This window comes from Lonchura striata, chromosome 23 (assembly GCF_050655825.1).
Source record: "Lonchura striata isolate lonStrDom1 chromosome 23, ASM5065582v1, whole genome shotgun sequence".
NCBI classification, from domain to species: Eukaryota; Metazoa; Chordata; class Aves; order Passeriformes; family Estrildidae; genus Lonchura; species Lonchura striata.
The window spans coordinates 6,072,929-6,095,283 of record NC_140725.1 but is presented as its reverse complement, the minus strand read 5'-3'; the positions used below and the strand labels follow the sequence as shown (position 1 = coordinate 6,095,283).

General features: G+C 41.3%; 1 protein-coding gene across 12 annotated transcripts in view; it reads right to left on the bottom strand.

Moving 5' to 3' along the window:
- RLF (RLF zinc finger) overlaps positions 1-22,355 on the bottom strand; it is a 40,191-nt gene continuing 17,836 nt past the window's right edge. For 7 of the 12 annotated variants that reach the window (XM_085559832.1, XM_021554894.4, XM_085559833.1 and 4 more), the window contains 5 exons: positions 21,221-21,353; positions 12,040-12,242; positions 7,686-7,822; positions 5,304-5,445; positions 1-5,139 (listed from right to left, as the gene is read on the bottom strand). In XM_085559832.1, coding sequence (XP_085415958.1) covers positions 415-5,139; positions 5,304-5,445; positions 7,686-7,822; positions 12,040-12,242; positions 21,221-21,353 — 5,340 coding nt within the window. In that variant the 3' untranslated portion in view covers positions 1-414. The other 5 variants (XM_085559839.1, XM_085559838.1, XM_085559840.1 and 2 more) reach the window with 3 other exon arrangements.

The following is a 22,355-nucleotide window of genomic DNA, read 5'->3' as shown; positions in this document are numbered from 1 at the left end:
TGGGTGAAAAACTGTAATTTATTGAAACTCATAACTCAAAAAATATAAGATGCTGTAGTGTACAATATGTTACACAAAGCACCCTAGGGTGCACATTCAAGTCAAGTAATAACTCCATTGCCCCCCAAACCCTGGTACCCCAGTACTTGTTCCATATACAATCATGCACATTTACTCTTCAAGAGGAAGCCCCCAGTATTCTGATGTGTTAAATAGCACCAAAATCAGCATTGTTCATTGAAAAAAAATGGGGAGCTAAATTAACTTGGCCATTACTTTTGACAGATATTATACATTCATGGAATTAAACAGTCAAAACTAACCTAAAAAGTGTGAACTGTAACAATTACTGTTCTAATTTGAAGTTCTCCCCATACAGCAGTAGTGGAGGCTATCTGCTCTAAGCGAGACTACTTATGTACTTCCTACACACAGCTCATCTGCCTTTTTTGTTGGAAATAAATCTATGAGAGGTGTGGAAAACTTGGATCTTTCAAGAACTACAACTGGTCGTAAGTAATGCAGCTGTTTTAAGGCAAGGTCTCCACAGTCCGTTAGGGCCTTGTCCAAGATTGCCCTCAGATTTTCTAAAGAAGGGGCAGATGAAGACTCTGACAGCAAGGGCTGGATCTCTGTTAGCTGCCCAGGGTTATTTGGGGTTATGATTACATTTTCATCACTTACAAAGTTGTTTACTGGTGTATTCCCTTGACTGTCTCCTTCTTTCTGCAATGTTTCATCTACTGGCAACTGCTCAGGAGACTCCCATTCTACTACCTCATCACAATCATCATCATCATCATCATCTTTCCCCTCACATTCCTGAATAAATTTTAAAAATGAAGACTCGAATCCCATTGGTTTATATGTCTTTAAATCAAATGGTTTGGACACAGGAGGCTTTTGAAATTTGTCTTTTGTAGCACAAAGTACATTTCTTTTTGCATTCTGATTAACTGCACTACGTTGACATTCCTCTGGGTCTTTCTCTCTTGGCAAATCTAATTGTAAACTGGAGAAAGAAGAGCTATTCTCTCTTTCACTATTTTCAGAAAGATCTTCAGTTTTACACACAGTTGTCTCCCCGGTGTTAGGCTCTTCAAAACAAGTGTTCTTTGAACTGTGGTTATATTTTAAAGTGCCTGCATACACAAAGGCACTGGCATCACAATTCACACTACTCGGTGAACATTGCTTTTGGTCTTCATTACTCACATCTGGAGGATCACATGCAGGCTTTGGAACAAGGGGTTTGTCACTTTCCTGCACAGGCTCAGAATCAGCCGATTTATCCTCATTCATTTCTACGCCTTTTTTACCCAAGCCTGAAGCTGTGCCAGAGCAGGACTGCTTTTCAGTCATGATGCCACATTTCACACAAAGAACGAGTTTCTGCAGGCGCTGCTCGATGTACATGTTGGTCATCTGGTGTGTGCGTTTGTAGTGCCTCACGATGCTGCTTTCCAGTTTGACAACAGACAGGCAGCCCTGCACCATGCAGGGGTACTGGGTCTGGTTAGACTTCTCTTTGCACATTTGTAAGGCTTCCTCTTTTGTTTTGAAATTAAGCGAATGCTTTTCCCTGCTTCTACTAATTCTTTTTGCTTTTTCTTTTAATTGCTTCCCATTCTGCTTGCTTGTGCTAAAGCCGTCTTTCAAACAATTTTGCTCATTTTTATCTTCATCATCATCATCCTCTTTCCGATTTCCAAAGAGACTATCATAATATTCATTGTGTCTGAAATATACATGTTGAGAATAGTTACTGTAATTTGTGAAAATTCGATTGCAGCCATTAAGGTCACAATGGATTTCAAAATCTTTGTTTAATTTTTCTTCATTGGCATGTTCTTCTATTAGGTGCTGTTTAAGCTTATTAAAAGTATAAAACACAGCATGGCAGTGCGCTTGGTTACAAGCAAATCTGGCAGACTCAGCTTCAGATATTAGTTTTTGATCCTCTAAGATTTCATTATGGAAGTCACTGCAATGTCTAGCAAGAGCTTTAGAACACAGAAAACGCTTACCACACTCTTTGTGTTTGCATGCAAATATTTTTTTACATTTGACAAGTTCCCTTTTTGTTCTTGCTTTGTCTTTTTCTAAGCAGAGCTGTTCCTTATTATACTGGTGAACAGTCCTGTAATGGCGAATCAAACCTTTCTGGTTTGTGAACGCCGAGTTGCAGCTTTTATGTATACAATGAAATGGTTTGTGGTACTTATGCAGTATGTAGCATAAGTTTCCTTTAGCAACTGTTCTTTTGCTTCCTCTTCCCTGTCTTGCTTCCAGTTCTTCCCTATGACTGTCCAGAGAAGTTATGTTAGATGTTTTTCTTGTTACATCATTGTCTGTCTCTTCATTGGACTCCAAATCAGTCTCAGAAGAGCAGTCTTCCTTTTTTGGGTGACACAGCTGTTCAGAGTCCGAATGTCCAGAGAACCCAACACTGTTTGCACAGGCAGGCACTGGAGCAGAGCTGTTCTTATGCATGTCCTCTGTACATAAACCTACATGATCAAATTTTTCACTAGGACACGCCTTGTGAGCCACCATCTGACAGCCAATTTGATGTTTGTTTCTATAGTGAATTCGAAGATGTGTTTTTCTTGTGAATGATCTTTGGCAAATATGACACTTAAATGGTGAATACCGATGCTGGAACATATTTAGCTGAAGAACCACTTCCTTTGAGTAGTTATGCTTTTTAACATAATGCATTAAGAGAGCTTCTCTGGTTACAAACTCACACGTACATCCGTGACATTCACAGAAAAATGGTTTAGCCGCCAGTTGAGTAAGGTACTGACTGGGTAAATTATCTTCTTGCTCTTGAAGGTGAAATTTTGAGGTAGTTTCATCAACTGACTCAGGGCACTTGGCATCCCTAGATGAATAGCCCAGAAAAGATTTCTGTCTTGAAGAGTTCTGAATGTTAGCGTTTTTTAAGCTTAGATGTTTCAAGCCTAACATTAGTTCCAACATGTTATCTTCAATATCTAGTTCTTTAGAGCTGTCATAAAAGGATGTTTCTGGGGAAGAAGGACAAGTTTCTTCTCTCAGGTCACTGCTTCCTTTAGCATCTACAGCACAGTACACACTTTCTGGAGAGTCAGCATTTGTATCAGAATTATGACCCAACTCTGGACTCATATCTGTAGGGGATTTACTGTCCTGAGCATCACTCAACAGATCAAAAAAGTATTTAGTTTTCATTTCTATATTTCTTTTACCTTTAAAGTTGTATGGATGGGCCCTTCGAAGGTGTTTTTGCATACTTCTGGAATTTTTGTGGGTGGAACAGCAGCCTTCAAAACCACAGGAAAGACTTTTTTCATCAAAGCAAACTGCCACATTGGAACACTGTTGTTTCATATTTGCTGGATGGAAGACTCCTTCCTGGGACATGACAAAACCTGGAACTGACTGGTTGTGAGGCACTGTTCCAAGCAGCTGTGGAGAAGCCTGACCTTGGCTTGCTGCAGCATCTGCCCTGTGCTTCCCACAATGCAGGCTGCAATTACTTTCACTGTTGAGATCTTCACTGTCAGAGAGAGATTCTTCCTTCACCTGTGAAATTTCATGAGAGCCTGAGGGATCTAAGTTATCATTCAGATTGGAATTTTCAGATTGTTCAAGCAGCCGAGACTCTGGAAGATAACTGGATTTTTCTTCTGAAACCAACCCTTCAAGGTTCAGCGTTTGCTTCCCTTCCCCATTTGACACTTTAATATCATGTGCTGCGAGGTGATTCTGAAATTCAGTTTTTGAATAATAAAACTTCTTGCAGCCAAAGTAGTTGCAGGTGTACGACGCATCCCTGAAGTGCTGCGCCTCATGATGGTAAAGCTGCCCTAAGTCACTGAAAACAATATTACAGCCATTCAGCTCACATTTATAGCGAAGATCATCGTGTGTTTGTTTGTGGTTGAGCAGCTCGTTGACGGAGCCAAACCTGGCGTAGCAGTCCATGGACACACACATGTAGGGCTGGGGCCCGCAGTGCACGCGCTCGTGCTCCCGCAGGTGGAAGGAGGTCATGAAGTGCCGGCGGCAGAACGCGCACTTCTCCCTCCTGTTCTTCATGTCCAAGTAGTGTTTGGCGTTCTCATCGTTGTTTTGATGTTCAGCTTTCAGATGGACACTTAAGTACTTAAACTGTTTAAATACTCTAGAACAATCTGTCCCAGGACAGGGGTAGATGTCTCTGTCTTGCAGCTGGCAATTTTCAAGTTGGCTGAAGGTGACATATTCCTCTGTGTCATCATCAAAGGTTTCAGGGAGCTGTGCCTGGTGTGACCTTTCTGGAAACACTGGGGGTGGGCTGCTGGAAGCTGTTGCCTTTTGCGGTGATCTCTCTTTTTTCAGAATTATTTTCTTTTTGGGTCTGTGTGTTCTACTAGGTGGCATTTTAACATGTTCCATTACGTGTGGTACAAAAAATTCCTTTCTCTTGAACTTTTTTGTGCAAACAGGGCACGTATAAATACCATCTTCCATGTGCATCTTAGAATGATGCAGTATTCTGGCCTCTATACACTCCCTTTTGCAGAGCACACAAAAAAACTTGTATTGAAGCCACCGCTGGTATCTTTCTGAAGAACCAATTGGTTTTTTTACTCTTGCTTTTTCCTTAGGGTGGCTCATTGTGTCTTTCCCATCATAATATTTGTGGTCTTTTGTCTCATCACAGTCACTAAAGAAAGTTTCTAACATGTCAGTTTCATTGAGTGACATATGGCAACCTACATCATCCTCCGAATCAGAAGCTACCTTCCCTAATAGTTTAAGACAATGCCTCTTCAAAGTCTTCCAGTCCCAAAATTCAGGATCAAATGGCCAATATGCTTTCAAAGCTAACAGCAATTCACAGCGGAGTGAATTTGGAACCAGTGCATTTTCTTCATCAAATTTTTGGTCTGGCTGCATATAGAGCTCTTCCAATGCATTAAATCCACTCAAAGTTGGCTCAAGTAAGAATTCTGTGAGCTGACAGGCTCTTCTAACTTCAAGGTCTTCTGGTAATAGGCAAGCAATTGTTTTGCACACTGATGTCTTCATTTCATCGCTTCCGTTGGACCTGATCTGAAGGGCTCTCACACACAACAACACAGACACAGCAAGTCCTGCTTCCTCTGCCTGTTTAAAGGAAACAGAAGATTTTTATTAGTATGTTTTTAGACATAATCAGGAAGTATGAATAATTAAATAAGCTTTTTTTTCAGTTCAGTAGAATTATTAATAAAACAGTAATTAATGTAATCAGCTCCAGCTGCGTCCAAAGACTCAGGACTGTTACTTACTTCAGATTGTATGACTCTTATCAAGAAAAATAGATGCTGTAGTGTCTTGGCAATGATGCCAAATTGACGACATCTCTCCAAAAAGGAATCTAAGGAAGGATCTATTCTTCTCTGCAGTTTGCTCCAGAAAAGTGTCAGTTCCCTGCAAAGAGTTGAAAGCAGAATGTAAGAACATTGTAGATACACACAATCTGTGCAGTCACAGTGTGTCAGTTCAGAGCTGATGCCAAGAAATATTTAAGTGTTATTCAAGGACAGGATACACTTCAATTAGGTCCTGATCTCCAAGTGACACTGAAGAGAACTGCTCCTGTGCCCCACTCCAGCATCTGATCAAACTCCAGTGTATCTCCTGATCCTTACAGGGCAAAGACACTGGCACTGGGATTCATCTCACTTAATGCACACATCTATAGCTGCAGACTTCATTTCTAGACAAAAAAAAAAAAAAATAAAAAAAAACAACAGTCCCACACTTCCAGAGTCTTTACCTCTCACATAGAAATTTAAAGTGGGTAAGATGAATCATAATGGAAAGTTGCCACTTCTCTTCCAATAAGCAAGCAGCTGTACAAGGACTGCTAGGTACACTACTAGGACTTCAACTTCGACATCTCTACAATGTCAGCATTATCATTAGACAGAAGACTTGATTCTCCCATCTCATCCCCAGGGAAGGTAGCTAGAATTTGAAAAGTCTGTCAGGACAACAGTGGAGGGGGAACTGTGCTATGCATGGACAGGGCAGCACAGTTTGACCCAGCATCTTTCCTCAGAATGACTAAAAACAGTGTAGACATAATGATGTGTCACAAATCTGCTAACCTTCTGTAAGCAGGGACATATTTATGTTGCTGGACTGTGCTGCCATTTGGATCTTCAAGTCATCCTGCCTGTCACTTAGGCTAGCCAAGTTTAAAGCTGATGTGTTACAACTGCATGATGTTTTGTGTAGCATTAGCTCAGGTAGGTCTGACCTGGGAGTCAGACTGACATGGAGATGAGAAATCTACAGGTCTGAGTTAGACCTACAGGACCTGAAAATTACATTCAAATGCTAAAGAGTTTCAGTTCAGACTTTATATTGCAAGCAAAAAAATCTACCCACACTTGTTTCCCAACAGTCTGACAACACAAAGTCCAACCCTCTTCTCTTGCACCCTAGGGATACAGCTATTGGAACAAATCATGTCTTCTTGGACAAAAGCAAGCAATATAAGTTACCCTAGAATAATGTTCTAGCCTTGTACCTCTATGGTACCTTGTACTTCTTGTACTCTAGCCTTGTACCTTTTTGGATATAATTCTATTCTAATCCCTAATTTAAAAATTCTATAGTGAAAAACATCCTCTGGAACTTCAAGTGTGGTGAACTCTCCCCTCCTGAGTCTTCCAAAAGGTTCATTTCTTTCTACAAGGTATTCTTTGCTCAACAAGACATTTCTGGCCTATTTGTACACATGACTGGACTAGGCTGAACTGTCAATTATCCTGCAGAAACTGAAGTACTGTAAAAACATTTTTTAGTGGCTTTAAAACACGGAGTAAATAACCAATATCACAGGTAAACGAAACCAAATTCCCAACATATTCTTGATTTGTCTGGCCATGTAAAGCTTTATCCATGTGGGGATTTAAATGGAAGAAAACCACATATTTAGCCATGCTTTGAAAGCCAAAACTACAAACCCTTTTCTGAAAGGCAGAAACCAGCCCCTCTGCTTTGGCTCTGCAAGTTTACTACTGCTGAAACAGAGGTGCAGAAGGTTCTGCATCTCCAGACAGTTAAGAAGGCAGAGTTTTACAGTCACAATCAGGCCAAAATCTAGTACTACAATTCTTGGAGTTACAGAAATTATAAAAATATAAAAAGACTCTTGGAGGGGAAGTGGAGAGAAATTGTTACAGGGTGTTACTTCTGCTCATTCCTAATACTGACATCTCTGTGGAACAGGTCAAAAAAATGCACCAGACTTTCATGGGGTCAAGTATTCCCAAAGGAAGGACAGACTGACAACGTACTTTGTGGAACTACAAAACTAGGGGTTTAACAGCAGCTCTGAGAGCACTGACCCACCACCACTGACAGATCTACTACCCCACAGAAGTATTAGTGTTTATGCCAATAGTGTGAGTGCTATTCAGTTCTAAATTGTTTAAACATTACTTTTGTCAAACTGCTCTATTAGCATAGCAACTTGTGACAAAAGAAGTAATTATCTAGGAAGTGCTTCAGTCTGATGCACTTCTCAAGTACAGGATAAATCCACCTTCTCTACATATTTTTGTACTATATTCACTTAATAGAGTGAATACAGTACAGCCAGTGAGTATAGTATAACCAGTGAGGAACAGTTAGCAGAAGCAGCTACATATACATACCAAGAGCAATACACATTTGCTGTTTGAAGCTGATGGGTAAGATATGTTGTACAAAGAATAAATGCAGTGTTTTCTTGTCCCTCAGATTCCAGATTACATATTATGTCCAGTACCTCTTTGCAATCCACCTTTGCAATCTTAAGAAAAAGAAAATTAAAAAGAAAATGCACTTTATTCTCAGTAAGCTTACAAAAGAAATGCACATTTACTATATCAGAGTCTCACAAAACACTACATCTCCCATACCCAGAGATCATGCCACACCTTTCGGTTACAAAATGTTATGAGAAATTCACCTGTTAGTTCTGATCCCTTCTTGATATTAGTTTTATTTGGGACAACCTTCCACTTTGGGCATGCAGGACAACCATCTATTTAAAACTTCCCATTCTGTCTCTCTTACAGGGATTCTTGTGTTACTTTTGAAAATTAGAACCCAGATCCAGAAAGATCAAGAGTTGTGAAAAAGCTGGTCTCTTGTTCTCTTCATCCCTAGGTACTGATTCTGAACAACCACATTTCAAAGCATGATGACAGAAACAGAAGTGTTTAGAGTAGTGTGCTGATTTTGGCTGGGGTAGAGTTAATTTTCTTCCTCGTGGCTGGCATGGGGCTGTGTTTGGGATTTCTGCTGGACACAGTTGATAACACAGAGATGTTTTTGTTACTGCTGAGCAGCACTCACACAGAGCAAAGGAAGCTGGGAGTGCACAGGAGGCTGGAAGGAGACACAGACATGACAGGTGACCCCAGCTGACCAAAGGGATATTCCAGACCATGACAGCATGCTCATTATATACAGTGAGGGGGAGAAGGAGGAAGGGGAGTGTGTTGAGAGATGACATTTGTCTTCTCAAGTCTCCGTTATGCATGGCTGTGCGTTGCTCTCCTGGAGGTGCAGACTCATGGGTAGAATTGAATTAATTCCTGGCTTGACTTTGCTTCTGTGCACAGCTTTTGCTTCACCTTTTATATTGTCTTTACCTCTACCTAAGAGTTTTCTGACTTATACCGTTCCACTTCTGTCCCTGGTACTGCTGTAGGGGAGTTGAGCAATTAGCTATGAAGGGCTTGGGTCTAGCTAGAGTTAAACCACGACAAGGAGACAAATCCCAAGGAAGTTCTGGAATGTCTACTTAAGGTAGAACATGCCTGTGTATCAAACCAGGGTGTCAGCTTGGATATAAACCACAAACAGTAATTATGAAGAGCATTTACTACTAAGACAACACTAGGTTTTAATACATTTTTCCACTGGATCTATTCTGCTTCACAGAGCAGACTGTGTTCTAGCAATATGTACTTTAAACAGCTGTTGACATTATAAACATTTCAAACTTTTTGTTCCTCATTAATAACAATGACAGAGAACAAACAACAGAAGTTAAACTAATTTTTGCAGATATCTCATTCAGCAGGAAGAGCAGAAGCAGGGATATTAACCCAGTTTCCCATTTAGGCTTGACACTGGAGTTCAATGAGCAATGCCAGCATTTTCTAGGGTCCACTGCCTTTTGATGTTCAGCTTGAGACCCACACCTGGCAGCAGACATTTCCAGAGCAATTCACAAGCTGCAAGGCCTTGCAGATGTGTTAGTTTTGCATTTGATAAAGTAAAATACAACAGATTTTGGTGGGGGAAAAGGAGGGAGGGAGTTGTCACTGAATCACCCCTGGCAAGAGAGAAACCTCAGAAAATTATTTAGGTGACAGTGCTTTGCTGTCTAAGGGAACAGACATCATTGCTCCCTGCATGCCAAAAATAATAAACCCATAGAGTATCTGTAAATCAAGTGCCACCTCAGCAGGCTGGGGAGAGCTGAGCAGCAAGGCCAATGGCCTCATGACCAATGGCCACACAACAAGATTGTGAAGGTGTTGATCATTGCCTAGGAGAGAAAGGGGCTCCTGTAGGTAACAGGACACTGCTGCATGCCATCTCCCCCCAACTTTCCTTGCCAGCAGCACCTTTCTTATGTTGTCATTGGCCTCCAGTACCTACAGCAACACAAATCTTCAGCTTGGGTGGGAAGTCTAAGTCTGACAGCTGGGCAACTCCAGCCTTCTAACAGTATCCTACTGTCTCTCTCCACTCAACTATTCCTCTTCTTTATAGGTAACAATTTCAGTCAGTATATAAGGTAGATTTAAAAAGCTAAAATTTAAATTTAAAGCTAAGTGACATAAACTTCTGTCTTTACTAATTTCTACAATTATACACTGCCATTTCCTCAATATTTATAATACAGCAAATATTCTTAAATAATGCAGAGGCTGTCTGCAGCAGTTTGATAAAAGTCAGATCTTCCAAGTCTTGGGTTTTAGAGACACAACTATTGTCAGTGCATGTAAGTATGGGACATGTTTCCTCCACAGACTGAAGGCAACATGACAGGCTACCTGTGAGCTACTCAGCCAGACACTACTGACAGAGAGCGTGCTCATCACCAGTTCCATTAAATCAACAATCACTGGACACCACCGCCACAACATTAAAACTTACTTACTAGGGTTTCTGAGGCTACAGAATTATAAAGCTCACGTTTTTAATAGCCATCAGTTATTCCTCAATCAGACCCTGCACTTGTGTTGTGTGCTGGACCAGCAGGAGCATCAGCAGCTCCAGCACAGGCATGGCCTGGCACTGGGAGTGACCTGCAGCTATATCAGAGCTCTCCTCCCATAGAAATGTGATTCTTTTTGGACAAACTCATTTGCATTCAGGGCATTAACTACTGAGTAAGCAACAAGAAAATTGGTTTCAAATCCTGTTTATCTCAAACTTGGTCAATAATTCATCTCATTTCAGATCCTGGGGTTTTTGCTTTTCGTTTGCGAGATCTTTTTTGCTGCGAGATTGTTTGTAAGATATTTTTTTTAATATTCAAGACAAAGTCAAAATGCATATCTTGAAATTATGTAATAATATCAGCCAGTCACTTAAGTGACAAACCAGATACCTACTGAGCTATCTTTACTAAACCTGAAATGCTGACCACCAGTCAGCATGTTATAAACCCAGCTAGAACAATTCAGTGAAAGTTAGGAGACTACAGAATGAACAGTGCTAAGATATTTTAAATTAAAATTGTTAAAAAATGATGCACTCCTCATGTTCTATTAACAAGTATACCAGTTTACTTCTCAAAGTTATTCCAAAGAACATACAACCATGTAAGATTTAACTTTGTTTTTTTAAGACTTAACTTGCCTTTGTTTTCCATGTTACTTTAGTTTGAAGGAAAAGTTGTAACATTACAGGGATACTTTATTTTTTTATGTCATCATAAAAATGTCCTACCACTAACCTAGCCTTCTACCATTTTTTAGTAGGACCCCATGTTGATAGTGTTCTTTATTTGAAAAAGACCTCCAAAAGATGACTGCTTGTTTCACAAATGATTTTTTAATGAATGGGATAAGGGGCATTTATTTAAATTGACTCCCTGAAGAACTTTACTCGCCAACTTTGGCTCAGTCTTTCCCAAAGGAATTCCAAATTAAACAAAACCTACTTTGATAATGAGATGGCTAGAGAAACTCCTACATGCCCCAGCAAACACACTGACATTTGACAGAGATAAACAGTTAACATTAAAACACTCAGTATGGCTTTAATTTATCTCGTTGTTGCATTTCAAAATCCTTTTTAACTGTTACATGTGGCTGGCACTGATGTCTTGCAGAGAAAACCATCTTACATCACAGAACATTTGGGCTTCATGCTTTTGCAATAGTTAATTACTGTGTAGGACAACTGCTTTAATTAGCATTTTAATTGGTTCAATAAATTGGCAAAATCAAGCCAAACATTGGAATCCTGACAGTGATCCTTAATTCTACTTTCTACATTCACACAGAGCAGCAGTGAACAAACAACTCTAGAGCTGTATTTCTTGTTCCCTGTGTGCCTCAATCAATTCAAGTTACCAGGAGGTACCATAAATGCAAGGGACAACTTTATACACAGTGTGTATGTCCACACACACACGCAGAGTTAGACATTCACATAATATACATGTATTTACATACCTCTAGAGAAGTATGCACATACAGATGCATATATACACTTGTGTGTGAATATATATGCTATTACTTATAGATCTAGATAGAAGATGTTTAATTTGTAGGAGCTCAGCAATTTAACTTCCACACCTGACTTAGCCCAATCACATCCAATTCCTGGAAAGGGATGACCACACATTGTCTAATCTTTCAAAAGAATCTTTCAAAATTCCTCTTATGGAACTCTGCTGCAACAGTTTCCCTCTTCAGCTTTAACTCTTACTACTACATAAATAAATTCTAAAATACTTAATAAATAGATATTAAAAAGGGACTATAGGTTACTAACCTCCTTAATGGAGTCTTCATTAGGCAGCATTGAACACACACATGTGATGTAGGCTTGGCGAAAACATGAAGCATTTGCAATTTCTGGAGAATCTGCACACAATTTTGACAGGAAAGTGGCTTGGGGGATGCAGTTTGACTTCATCAAATGCTTTATTCGCATCTGCAGAAAGGAAGGCCCTTCTCGTGTAATCAATTTATTAGCTAGGAAAAGAAAAAATCCTTTGAGAACAGACCAATTTACAGATGACACTTAAATGAAATTGTCTCACTGCATTCACACTTCTTCACAAATTTGTGTAGGGACTGTGTTTCTAGGAAACTCTAGGCATAGTGACAAGTGGCAGCAATGGACTCTCTTCTCCCAAACTCTGCAGGAAGAGAATGCTGAGTCACAGAAAACAGATCCCCACCCCCAGCCAGCCCCTGCCATACCCCCCAAAAAACAGCACCATTAAGATGTATGTCCTTGAGCAATGGCTAAAGGACACTCATCACACCAGACAGATACCAGCTGTTTAACTGAGGTTCAGACTCATCACCTTTCAACTGTGGTTTTATATTGCAAAAATCAAAATATATTTCAAGGCATTCATTACATGCTTTTCAACTGGAAAATTTTCCACACAAGCTGTTAAAACCCCATGTAATGCCAAAATATGTAAAATGAAGTTGAGGGTGACAATATTATCTTTGTGGGACTTTTGAAGATTTGTGTTTAAGACATTTTAGGCTTATGCTCTTAAGCAAGCAGATACTACTATTAATTATGAGATTTAATGAACTAATTCAATAGTACAAATGCCACTTCAGATTATTACTGTAAATAGCAAGCAAAACATACTTATTTGGATTAAATACCTCACAGATTTAGTTTCGTTCTCTTCCCAGGTGTTTATCATAGAAACAGAATTCAGTTGGAAGGGACCCATAAGTCCTGCTCCTCAAAGGAATACCTCAAACTGTACAACTAAGAGCATTGGCCAAATGCTCCCTGAACTCTGGCAAGTTTGGTGCTGTGCCCACTTTTCTGGGGAGCTTGTTCCAGTATCCAACCACCCTTGGGGTAAAGAACATTTTCCTCATGTCTAACCTGTGCTTACCCTGACACAGCTTCATTTCATGTCCTCCTGTCCTGCTGCTGGTCACCAGAGACAGGAGACCAGCACTTCCTCCTCACAACCTTCTCGAGGAAGATGCAGACTGATGGGGTCACCCCTGAGTATTATCTTCTCCAGGCTCAACAGGCCAGGAGACCTCAGCTGTTCCTCATAAGGAGGAGCCTCAAAGGCCTCCCCTCACCTTGGTCACAATCTAGTAGCTTGATGTTCTTTCTGCATTGAAGCACCCAAAACTGCTCAGCCCAAAGCAGGACTCAAGGTGAAGCCACCTCAGCACAGAAAAGAGCTGGACAGTCACCTTCCCCTCGACTGGCTGGCAATGCTGTGCCTGATGCACCCCAGGACACAGTTGGCCTCTCTGGCTGCCAGGGCACACTGCTTACTCATATTCAAGTTGCCATCAACCCAAATCCTCCAGATGTCTTTCCACAGGACTGCTCTCCATCTCCTAGTCTGTCCATGTAACCAGGATTACCGTGTCCCAGGTGGAAAATTCATTACTTACTCTTGTTAAAGTTCATATGGCTGGTGACTGCCCAGCTCTCTGCTCTATCTGGATCTCTCTGTAATGCCTCTGCTCTCTAAGGAGACCATAGGTCCTAACACAGTATCATCAGCCAATTTATTTCAAGTACATTAAAATTCCACACTAGTATAATTCATGAAGACATTAAAGAAACCCCACCACTGACTGCTCACCAGCCTGACATAATTTAATTTACTATAAGACTTTGCACCTGATCTATCAGCTCACTCCTCACCCAATCTACTATGGACTTATCAAGCTGTGTCCTGGACATTTAGTCCAGGGGATGCTGTGTGAGACAGCATCAAAAGCTTTGATAAAGTACACATAGTTGCCTTGGTTTGACACTGGCCAAATGCCAGGCACCCACAAAAGTCACTCACTTTCACTCCCCTGCTACTGCTGGCCAGAGGAGAGAAAAATTTAATGAAGGCTTCATAACTTGAGATAAGAACCAGGAAAAAACACTCCATGAGCAAAACAAGCTCAATGTAGAAGTAAAAGCGAGTTTTATTACTAACAAAAGAGGATAATGAGAAGTAAAATAATCCCTTAAAATCACCTTTTCTTCCCCCAACTCCTCCCTCCTTCCCACTGACAGTGCAGGGAGACAGGGTATGGGGGTTTTGGTCAGTTCATTGCCCAAGGTTTTTCTTCTGCTGCTCAGGGAGAGGAGTTCTTCCCCTGTGTGAGGCTGTGGGGTCCCTCCCACAGGAGACAGTTCTCCATTAACTTCTCCAGCGTGGGTCCAATCTCATGACCAGCAGTCCTGCCAAATCTGCTGCAACCTGAGTCCTTCCCATGGGCAGACAGTCCTGCCAAAACTGCTGCAGGGTGGGTGACCCTTCCATGAGCTGCAGTCCTGCAAGGACAGACTGCTCCAGCCTGGAAGCAGGGACACCTCTCTCCACTGCATCTCCCACCAGATCACAGACTCCTCCAGGCATCCACCCAGACACCTCTCCCTCGGGCTGTGGGTGGATCTCTGCATCCCCTGTGGGGTCGTGGGTGGCTCTCTGCATCCCCCATGGATCCCCATGGGCTGTGGGTGGATCTCTGCATCCCTTGGGCATCCCCCGTGGATCCTCACAGGCTCTGGGTAATCTCTGCATCCCCCGTGGATCCACACAGGCTGTGGGAAGATCTCTGCATCCCCCATGGATCCCCACGGGCTGTGGGGGGATCTCTGCATCCCTTGGGCATCCCCCATGGATCCTCACAGGCTGTGGGAGGATTTCTGCATCCCCCGTGGATCCCCATGGGCTGTGGGAGGATCTCTGCATCCCCCATGGATCCCCACGGGCTGTGGGGGGATCTCTGCATCCCTTGGGCATCCCCCATGGATCCTCACAGGCTGTGGGTAATCTCTGCATCCCCTGTGGATCCCCACGGGCTGTGGGAGGATCTCTACATCCCCCATGGATCCCCACGGGCTGTGGGGGGATCTCTGCATCCCCCAGGAATTAATGGATTACAGGGACACGGCTGTTTCACCATAGTCCTCCCCACAGCCTGCAGAGGAATCTCAGCTCTGGCACCTGGAGCACCTCCTCCCCTCCTGCTCCACTGCCCTTGGTGTTTCCATGTTGTTTCCCTCACATGTTCTCACCTCCTCCTCTTCTCTAGCTGGAATTCAAATTGCCTGCCCCCACATTGTTTTGATTTTCTTCTTAAATCTGTTATCACAGGGGCATTACCAGCATTTCTAATTGGCCCAGCCTTGGCCAGCAGCATGTCCACCTTCAGAGCCATCAGGGACTGGCTCTGCTGGACATGGTGGAAGCTTCCAGCAGCTTCTCACAGAAGCCACCTCCACGGCCCCCCTGCTATGAAAAACCAGGCTGTGCAAAACCAACATGATGAAATCATATGCTTCAAAATATGATGCTGTGGTGCTATTTCCAGCTTAACATAAATATCTTCACAAAGCCTTGATATGAGTCTCCAGATCTGTACATCAAAAGACTCTTGTGAATTAAGAGATGATTCAACACATTCTTACACTACAGGCAGTAACGCATATGAACCAAGGACAAACTAGCTGATGAACTGTACAAGAAATCATGGCAATGCATGAGACATTCTGATAAAACACATACAAGAATGGTGTTCTGCAGCAACTGTAGTCAACCAGTTACCTCTGGTGCCTACAAGAGACTCTGGATTAGTCAAAAAAGAATGCTTGCTTTAGACTAACAACTTAAGAAAATATTTCTATTCAATGGCTCTTTCACTATGTTAGCATCTTATATCATGCAAGAGGGGTAGTTAAGAAACCAACTGTACGTACATTTCTAAAAGAGAAGATTGCACATAACAAGAAAGTTTTCATGCTCTCTGCACTTAAAATATTGCCCAAAAAAGCAACAGTGTGTTCTAACAGACACTACACTAGTTGGCAGAAAACTCACAATGTGCACCTGAACAGAAAACTCATTTCAGGTGCCAGGTACATACCACATACCTGTAGTGAAACTTACTTGTATTCTGCAGGAGTCAGCTTAGTGATCCATTAGAGAATCATTTTAAGATTTAAATCTATGGTAATGGTTTCTGTTTTTCACAGGAAAAACCTCTGAGCATTAAACTCTTGATCCAGCTGACACTTCACATTAAAGGAACTTCAATGAATAAAGCAAAAAGAACTGCCTGACCAAGAGGCAGCCTGCAGTAAGATCTCCAGTTGCTAGGAAACAAGCCTCCTCTCTTCCTTAAAAATTGCATCTGTATGACACTGTGCTTGAATACTCATCGAGGAAAGCTAACAGTGCTTCAGTATGGATGTTTGATATAAGAGACTGCTACCACAACAGATGGCCAGGAGATCACTGTTGAGGGAAAACTCCCACAAAGCTGGCTTACCCACTAATCAGATCAGCCACCTCTTCCAAGTGAAACTGCTATTCATGGGCCTAGCAGGAATGATTTGAATGCCACAAGCAATTAAAAGCAATTCTCTAAGTCTCTAATTTCTCCACCTCTTGGCTCAAAGAATACTTTTTTTCAGGTCCATAAGAGGAATAAAGGACATACTGGGGGAAAAAAATACTCTCTTTACCGTCTCTAAGAATTTTTTAGATTCCTCTTGTTTACACAGCTACACATGCACTTGGCAACTGCTTAAATCAAGTTTACTGAAGTGTCAGAGCCAGCTAGTCAAGACATGGCAAGTATTTTAAGACATCCTGCAGTCAGCCAAATTAAACACTTTCAGTTTAACAGTTACAATTTTATCTTCCAGCACAAATGAGAGAAACTTAGCTGGAGGTGGATGCTCTGCCAGGATGCACAAGAGGGTCTCACCTTGCTGCAGTCTTTGAGAGTAGTCAGTAAGCACATGCTGCCCCCACAAGGATGCCAGGTCTGTGTCCTCAGACCAATTCTTTCACACCTAAGGGTGTGTGTAGTGAACTTTGCAAAGGAGGCAAACGACAAACTGAGCTTCTCTGTCATGCAGATGTAAGTGATGATGGTAGGAGCAAAATTCAGAAATGAGTCACTAGTCAGACATCTATCTTAGCACTTAGCTTTACTCTAAAGTGGAAAGTTTCCTCTTTTCCTGAAAAATGAACAAAAACTGAGGAATAGACAGCAAAATGAGAAGTTGTTTTCCCTCAGAGAACCTAATTTTGTACTCAGTCCTAAATCAGTTACATTTCCATACATGTCCATGAACAGACTTTCTTGTTCCTTCTCTTCCTAGATCTCCTGCTGTTATGTGTTCTGTCACAGTGTTCTATCAAACTTTTCAAAACTAAAACAGCTTGCTATAAAAATCAGCACAGACACCCTGCAACCCTTCCCCCTTCCTTTAGCCAGAAGGGCAGTGCAGTTTCCAACTTGACACATCTTAAGAGCTCTCTTAAGCCAGGACCAAAAAGTAACAATAAGAGATTCCTCTCTCACCCAAAACACTTACAGTGAAAAATAATTTAAGTTACACCACAATATTATGAATACAAGCTTTATAAAGCATGGATGGCACTAGAGCATGAAAAGACTCTGTGGTCACTATGATGAACATTCCAGAGAAAACAGCATCTTGGGTGAGCATTTCTGCTGGAAGTCACTATGGAACAGGGCAACAGGACAGGTGCTGATGTGCATAAAGATATGTTAAGTATGCACAAGTGGCACAGAGGTCTGTGTATTATACAGCAGCAGTGTGTTGCATGGTTATCCCAGCTGTCCTACAAACCAACTCTCATCAAGACAGACACACCAAGTTGTTGGCATTCATCTGCTGCACTCAGCAACAAGATGACCCCAACCTCGTTTAGGTTCAGGGTTTGTTAAAACAAAAGTGAGGAGGAAGTCTGGAATCACTATTAAAGCTAATTACCTGAGGCACAGAACTACGTGGGATGTCACAACTGTTGAACGGCATCAACTATGGTCCCATCAGGATGCTGGTATTGTATAGTCAGCTAAAAGGCCTAAGTTAAAATGATTTTTTTAAAGCCCTTTCCTCAAGCAAATATTAATGCCCCAACCAACCATCCTCAGCCAGCTGACAGTAAAAATTAGGAACCACCAGCCTAGCACACAGCAGTACAATTTATTAACAGCCCCAGAAGCAGCAGACAGAACCCAATACAATGCTGCTATGAAACTTTTGCTGGAACAAATTTGGCAAATCATATTTACATTTTATGTCAGTTCCTCTTCCAGGCCAGTGCATTAAAAAAACAGAATTAAAAGGAAGAACTCTAAACAAGAAAGGCAGGAACCTGACACACCTTCAGGACTGTTCACTCAAGTAAGCATCTGATGATCATTAACATGAACTACCAGTTCACAAAACACAGCTTCAGCTAGGCACACTGAGCTACTCTCATATCTGGCTCACAGCAGCAAAAACTAGGAATACTTTTCAGGTACTCATCACAAAAACCCAAAAAGCATGGAATACAAACTATTCAAAGAAACTAAGCTTCAGATGACTGAAAGAGACACTTTTTGAAGCTGCTGTGGTACTGAAGGTTAAAATGGCAGTTTGACTAAGGCAACTGAAAATCCATTGCACTGGAGCCCCTTCTGCAGTCCCAACTCCCAAGCCTAAAAGCAGAACTGCCATCCTTTCTGGGACCTGCAGGAAATATAGTTTGATTCCTCCTATTTCTATCAAATGGAGCCTGCCAGCATAGAACAGCATACAGATCAAAGAAGTGACACAAATGAAAGGAAGACATACCTTGTAACTCATCAGTGACTTACAACCTATTACAAAAATTAGTATTTACTTGATATGATTCTGAAGGTAACAAACAATTAAATTAATTTAGTAGACATCTAGAGATAGTTGCTTAATACCAACTCCAACCATCTCCTACACAAGGCCAAGAGACTAATTCCAGCTGCTCAGACAGAGCAAGCAGAAAAACAAACCACAGTTTCCAAGATTGCCACAAATGCAAGACACATGATAGAAGTAATATTTTAGGTAGATATTCAACTTCTCAGAAGTACTCTTTACTTAAAATGTCTAACACTTTACCTGAGAAATGTGCTTTTGCCAGATTTCTCTAATGTAGGATTACTGAGTCACACTCAGACTGTTTAGGGGTGCCTGTGGAGTATTCCAGACTACCTAAAAATGAACCTGTGCAGAAGAACTCCAATGAATGTCACAGAGCCACAGAATTAACTATATTGGAAAAGACCTTTGAGATCATCAAGTCCAGCCTATGACCTAACACCACCTCATCAACTAAAGCACTCGGTGCCACATCCAGTCTGTTTTTAAACACCTCCAGGCCTGTGACTCCACCACCTCCCTGGGCAGACCATCCCAGTCCCCAGTCACTCTTTCAGTGAAGAATTTTTTCCCAATGTCCAGCCTACACATCCCCTGATGCAGCTTAAGACTGTGACCTCTTGGCCCCTGTCTCTGCTTGCTTGGGAGAAGAGGCTGACTCCCACCTGACTAGACCCTGCAGGTAGTTGTGGAAACTGAAAAGGTCCCTCCACAGCTTCCTTTTCTCCAGGTTAAACAACCCCAGCTCCATCAGGCACTCCTCCTTCACCAGCCTTGTTGCCCTTCTCTGGACATGTTTGAAGATCACAACGTCCCTCCTGAACTGAGGGTCCAGAACTGGACACAGCACTCAAGGTGCAGCCCTGCACTGCCAAGTACAGGGGCAGAAGGGCAGAAGCACTTCCCTGCTCCTGCTGGCCACACCACTCCTGATCCAGGCCAGGTGCCAGTGGCCTCCTTGGCCACATGGACCCGCTGCTGGCTCATGTCCAGCTGCTGTCCAGCAGCATCCCCAGGTCCCTTTCTGCCTGGCCATGTCCAGCCAGTCTCCAGCCTGTAGTGCTGCAAGGGATTGTTCTGGCCAAAGTGCAGGAGTTTCTCAGAGTGTTTTTGAATGTAATCACCTTCTTTTATAAACTGTTGGTATTGGTATTGTTGCTGTCACTGTTCATTTTATCTCATAGCTGTTTACAAGTAAACTGTTCTTATCTCAACGCAGCCCTTGTCTCCCTCTCACCAGAGGGGTGGGGGAAAAGGAAGCAGCTGAGTGAGGCTAAATGTTTCCAGCTGAGTTTAAACCACAACAGTTCAAATGTTTCTCCCATGCTATTAATACCTGACATGAAGGCTAGTGAATCCTGCAGTCCAACTTGGCTGCTCTTTTTTTAGCACAAGGAACAACATATTGTCTCAATAACCATAACATGTTTCTATTTATTTATTAAAAAAACGAACAGACTTCAACTCAAAGAGAGGCTACCCAAAGCCAGAACAAAGGATTCTGCTATGGAAGAAAACCTAACTTAAAATACCTTTTTATTCCCTCCTTAATTTTTAAGACTTGAATTTAAACTCTTCTTCCCTTCTGTGTTATTTTTAACTTTAGACTACCAGAGGTAAACTGCAGTCTAGTGCACTGTTAATGAAATAGATAAAATACCTACTAGTACTTAATAGCACCACTAATGGGAAAAAAACTCAGAGTAAAGAAAGTTACTAGAAGACATTAGACTATATTACATAAAGTGACACCAACATCTGTTCCTCACCTCTCAGCAGTTTCTGAATCAAGATCTTATTTCCATAGTCTAAACACAAAGCACCCCCCAACCTAAAGTTAATAACACTCCACACTGCCCTTCCACATGAATCTTTTATGCCTCTGAAAAGTATGGACAATACTCAATTCCTCCCTGTGAAGAGTTCAGGAAAACATTTAAAAGCACAGAGTTATGAGAAACAAAGCATCTCAGGAAGAAAAATGTCTGTATTTTTATGATCAAAGAAGAAATATTATTTTTAAAACTGGAGTTTCAAAATATTCAAACTGATGGATGGTACAGTCCAAGCAGAGATGCATTGGTTGTACAATTGGACACATTATTCAAAATGCCAGTGAGACAGTTTCATAATGAATATTATTTAGCAACATACGAATACTACCCCACAGTACAATTTAAAATGCAACTCTTCTGTCTTCAAATCACTGCTTACCCACCAAAACTGCCCCAAGTAATTTCTGAACAACCAAACATCATCTCTAAAATCACACTCTTACCTTCCTCAGTTTCTACTGGTTGCTGGGATAGAATTTTAAGAAGAACTGGATTTTTCCATACCCCTTCCCTTGTGATATCCACCAATATTTGGAGGTTGTTATTCCCAAATTCCAGTAATGCATCATGTGAATCCTATAAAAATGTAAAAAAAGGTCATTAAAAGTCTTAGCTAAAAATTAAGCCAATGTAATTTTACATTATCTATCCTAATATTTCACTACATGCTAATACTTTCACACTATTCCTCTCAGTCATTACTGCTTTGACAAGTTTGCATTGGGATTTTAATAGTCCAATGTTCTTTCACTTTTCTAATCCTACTGAAAAATGTTCCAATTTCAGACCACTGAGTTAACTGAAATGGCTTAAATCAAAAAGCTTATTCTACAGTTGTAACTCTTCTGCAATTTTTACAGTTCTCCATGTACATGTGTATATATATATAAAAAAATCAGGAGTATAAAAGACAAAGGATGATTTTGTATCAAAACATATGCTATTGAAAAACTCAGAAGAAAGACTCAATTTTGAAAATTAGTAACACAAGACTCTAGAACTGTACATTTAGTGTTAACACTAAAGATGAGTCAGTCAATTCACTTTGAGAGCCATGAAAGCCATCAGTCACTAGTTGAAGAATACCATGGGATATTTCATCATTAAAATGAAAACATCCTTCGACTGGAAATAAAGATGCAATTTTCTTAGAAACTAATCTATGTCCAATGCATTTACTCTAAGATCCAGGGATTTCTGATCCTAGCAGATTTGATGCTGTGAAGCCTGATCCAGAGACTATCCATGACCAGCAGGCCTCCAGCTGAAGCTCACCCACAAAACCTCAATACATAGCACATTGCTCAGTGATCAGGGCCCTGCTGCTTTGAATTCTGGAAATCTGAGGAGTAAAGGAGGAATTAAAAAAAGACATCACACATGGGAAGAATCTAGAGTCTAACACAGAAAAGAAAGCAACTTGAAACAAATTCCAGGCATTTAATGTCCCTAGTAGAGAAACAGATGTAGGGTGACTTGAACTGAAAGAATTAAATATCATCTTTCAGAATTTCCTAATGCTGACAATTAAAGCAAACTAACTGTAAGCAATTTGTGGCTACACCTTCAGTAAAAATG